Source organism: Leucoraja erinacea, chromosome 3, assembly GCF_028641065.1.
Source record: "Leucoraja erinacea ecotype New England chromosome 3, Leri_hhj_1, whole genome shotgun sequence".
Classification (NCBI taxonomy): Eukaryota; Metazoa; Chordata; class Chondrichthyes; order Rajiformes; family Rajidae; genus Leucoraja; species Leucoraja erinaceus.
This window is the reverse complement of record NC_073379.1, coordinates 56,340,591-56,345,081: the sequence shown is the minus strand read 5'-3', so window position 1 is coordinate 56,345,081 and position 4,491 is coordinate 56,340,591. Positions and strand designations below refer to the sequence as shown.

Genomic DNA, 4,491 nt, shown 5'->3' with positions numbered 1-4,491 from the left:
CGGCCCTTCGTATTGTTGTTGCTGGCCGGAAATAGGTAATGATAACTCTGGCATATCTCATTTTTTGGTAAGAGGGGATTCGTGAATAGCTGTAGTATACATGTCATAGCCCTAGGTGTTCTATCCCAATTCAGGGGAAATGGTACTGGGACCAGCTGAGGCCTAGCTCCAGCGCAGGCGTAACAATTGGTTTGTTGCATACTTCTGGCTGTGTACATCATCCAGGCAAGCCAGGTGTTGGCTCCTTTTCCCCCTGTTGGTATTCCCTTCTCATATAACTGCCTTAATCCTGTTTCTCCTGCTACTATCATTATCTTCAGCTTCTTAGACTCATTTTCCCTGGTGACATTGCTGACTACTGGTGGTGCAGGTGTTGCCCCGGGATCCCTATTCTGACTGTCATCTATCTTGAACACCTCTCCCCTATCCTCGTATATTACCATCTTCCCATCTCGCTTTACTTCTATCTCAAACTTCAGACATGCGTCCTTCCCTGTTTTATCTGCACATATCCAATACCTACCACTTTCCTGTATCTGAACACTCTGTATGCTCACATATACGCGTCCTGGCAATTTCTCGTTTGGGTTTTGATATACTCTCCACCTATCAGTTTGATAGGTGGTCCGATGCCACCCATATTTTGATGAAGTAAACACCGCGTGCCAATCTTTACAGGGATATATGGGTTATATGGTTATATGGATGGGTGCATACATACATTCTATAGCCGCACCACCTTTTTCCTTTACATACATTAAATGGGATGGTGGTGGACCTTCTATTTTGTGGTATTGTGATTTTTATGCATGTTACATTACTTACAAGTTGGGTAACCACCCAACACACGACCCACCAACACGAAATCTTCATTTTTCCTGCGGGTTCTTGGTAAATATTAAAGTCAATGGTTCTTCTCCTTTGCGCACTGTCCACGGGCTGATATCGTCTGGTGGGGCCTCCACAGGACCCTTAACTCGACTTGCGTGTGTCCACCCTTTCTCTTTTGTTCGTACTGCTGTCTCGGTGATTAGTAACACCAGGTAGGGTCCAGTCCACTTAGGTTGCAGCTTTTCTTCTTTCCACGTTTTTATTAATACCCAGTCTCCAGCCTTGACTGAGTGAATTGGAAAGTCCAGTGGTGGGCTCTGGGCCAGCAATCCTTTAATTTTTAGTTCTGCAAGAGATTGGGACACTGCCAGTAAATAGTTCCTCAGGAACACATCGTTCCCTTGTATTGTTGGGACTCCTTCTATCTTCCCTAAGTATGGGAGCCCGAATAACATTTCATATGGTGATATCCCTATGTCTTTTCGAGGTGCCGTTCGGATTCTCAACAGGGCTATCGGGAGGCACTTAGTCCAGGGGAGTCTCGTTTCCTCTATCAACTTGGTAATTTGGGTCTTTAAGGTGCCATTCATTCTTTCCACCTTTCCTGAGCTCTGGGGATGCCATGGTGTATGCAATTTCCATTCTATTCCCAGTGCTTCACATATCATTTCATGTGTCTTTGAGGCAAAATGGGTCCCTCTATCTGAGTCTATTGTTTCCACAATCCCATATCTGGGTATAATTTGTTCTAATAATATCTTGGCTACCGCCTGTGCGGTGGCAGTTGCCGTGGGGAATGCCTCTACCCATCTGGTGAAATGGTCCACTACCACTAACAGGTACTTCCATGTTCGTACCCGGGGCAGCTCGGTAAAATCTATCTGTATTCTTTGGAAGGGCCTAACTGCTAATGGTTGTCCTCCTCCTGGGACTGCTCTCATGATTTTCTTATTAATTCGCTGACATATCACACAGCCCCTTATGACCTGTTTGGCCATGGTAAACATCCCACAGCAAGCGTAGGTTCTGAGGAGGGTGTCACAGAGGGCTTGTGTTCCCCAATGGCTTTGTCCATGTAATCTCCCTAATAACTCCCTCATTATTTCTTTGTTCAATAGCTGCTTTCCATTTGGTGTCCACCATTTCCCATTTGAAGTACGCTGAGCCCCCATTTCTTTCATGTTTTCCTGTTCTTTCTCACTAAAGATAGGTATCTTTTCCTCTGGTTCCCTTAACGGTATTAGTGACTTCATTTCTACCATCTGTTCTGTGGCTGCTCTTTTTGCAACCTCATCCACTGCCCTATTTCCTCTGGCCTCCAGGGTGTTACCCTTCTGATGCCCTGCCACATGTGCTATGGCTATTCGTTCTGGTTTTTGCAATGCTTCCAGTGTCTGTCCTATCAATTGCTCATGTGCTAGTTCTTTACCTCGAGTTGTTATCATTCCTCGCTCTTTCCAGATCTTCCCAAAGGTGTGTACTACTCCAAAAGCGTATTTTGAATCGGTATATACTGTTCCTTCCTTCCCCTCCAATAATTCCAAAGCTCTCATTAATGCATATAATTCACAAGATTGAGCTGACCAACTACCAGGCAGCCTGCCGCTTTCAATTTCCTCCATAGTTTCCCCGTTCACTATACCGTACCCACTATGTCTTTTTCCATCTATGCACCTGGAGGATCCATCTATGAACCACCGGCTGCCCTCAGCCAGAGGTTGCTCTTCTAAGTCTTCTCTACTTTTTGTCTGTAAATCTATTATTTCACTACAGCAGTGTACTGGGCCCTCTTCCTTGTCACCCTGTTTCTCTGCTGGATACAGGAATTGGGACGGGTTAAGGTTCTTATCCGTAATTATCATCAAATCGTCTTTTTCCATCAGGATGGCCTCATACTTTAAAAGTCTGGAGTCTGTTAACCATCTGTTGGATTTCTGAGTGAGTATGGTTCTTACTGTGTGTGGTGTAGAAACAACCAGAGTGCCTCCAAAGGTTAATTTCCTACTCTCTTCCACCAATATTGCGGTAGCTGCTACCGCTTGTATGCATCCCGGCCATCCCCTGCAGACTGGATCTAATATTTTTGAGAGGAAGGCCACTGGCTGTCGATTTTCCCCTCTTTTCTGGGTGAGTACCCCTAGTGCCACCCCCTTGTCTGAATTTACAAACAGGTGGAAAGGTTGTTCTACTGAGGGCAGAGCCAACACGGGAGCAGTAATCAAACTGTTCTTTAATTTCCCAAATTTCACCTCCTGTTCTGGAGTCCACTGAACTTTGTCTTTTTCTTCTCCCAATTTATCATACAGGAATTTTACTTGTCTGGAGTAATCATCTATCCACAGTCGACAGTATCCTATCAATCCCAGGAATTTTCGGATCTCTTTCTTATTCTTTGGTAGTGGTACTCTCGTGATCCCAGCTATCCTTTCGGGGTTTATTCGTCTCTTTCCTCCACTTATCAAATGTCCCAGATATTTTACCTCTTGTTTCACAAATTGAAGCTTGTTACGGGACACTCTTAACCCCTTCCTTCCCAAGAAGTTTAACAGGCTTATTGTGGCATCCCTCACTTCCATTTCTCTTGCTCCTGACAAAAGGAGGTCATCCACATACTGTAATAGTTGCGTTTCCCCGTGACCTGGGAAATCCTCCAATACCTGCTCTAAAATTTGGCCGAATAAATACATACACCTTGTCTTCAGGTTTAAAGGGTCCTTCCTCCTGGTCCATCTCCGACAGCTTTTACTTTACCTGTTCATAAATAGACTTGTATATCATTATTAACTGTTTCATATACTTTTTAAATTCTATCTGTAACTGTTCCAAACTCGGTCCCTTGCAGGAACTTCTCCATTGTGTCACCTGCTGGTTAGTTTGCATGCAACATTTCTTCAGTGCCAATGGCAGAGCATTACACAAATCTTATTTATTTTAACCTTCAATGTTCCATTTATTCTTTTCATCAAATGAAAACAATCCGTTGTCAAAGCTGATTTCTGTGGGTTTACCAAACCTCTTAATTACCTTATTCAGCATAAACGACACTACAGTGCTCATACCTAAATCGATTCAGACTTACCCTGGACATCTCTTCCAGATGCTGTTTCAGCTGCTTTGTCTGCATTTTAATTTAACTTCTTTGACATGTACTTTTTCCATTTCACCATACAATTTCAAAATTTCCAATCTAGTCTGAACTATATCCTGCCTTTCCCAAGGTCATCATCTGCTGTCTTATATTCTGAAGTATTTCTCTCTCTTCACTTGTGGAACAAACCAACAAATTGTCCACATCAGCAAATACTTTCTAAGGGTATACCATATAACCATATATCGAACCTGCCTCCACCACCTTCACTGGAAGCTCATTCCACACAGCTACCACTCTCTGAGTAAAGCTGTCTGGCTCTCTCTCTCTCTGTATCTCTGTGTCTGCTCTCTCTGTCTGTCTCTCTCTCTCTGTCTGTCTGGCTCTCTCTCTGTCTGTATCTCTGTGTCTGGCTCTCTCTCTCTCTCTGTCTGTATCTCTGTGTCTCTCTCTCTCTCTCTCTGTCTGTATCTCTGTGTCTGGCTCTCTCTCTCTCTGTCTGTATCTCTGTGTTTCGGTGTCTGTATCTCTCTCTCTCTCTGTTTCTCAACTTGAATGTCTACCATAAAACA

The 4,491-nt window shown here is 43.9% G+C and overlaps 1 protein-coding gene across 1 annotated transcript; it reads right to left on the bottom strand.

Moving 5' to 3' along the window:
• Window positions 1–709: 709 nt before the first annotated feature.
• LOC129695623 (protein NYNRIN-like) lies at window positions 710–4,249 on the bottom strand. Its single transcript, XM_055632744.1, has one exon. The coding sequence runs from the start codon at window positions 3,516–3,518 to the stop codon at window positions 870–872; it is 2,649 nt and encodes an 882-aa protein (XP_055488719.1). The 5' UTR covers window positions 3,519–4,249; the 3' UTR covers window positions 710–869.
• Window positions 4,250–4,491: the final 242 nt, after the last annotated feature.

Excerpts from the sequence above, each read along its gene's own strand:
- LOC129695623 (XM_055632744.1), bottom strand. The coding sequence starts at position 3,518 with ATGTATTTATTCGGCCAAATTTTAGAGCAGGTATTGGAGGATTTCCCA.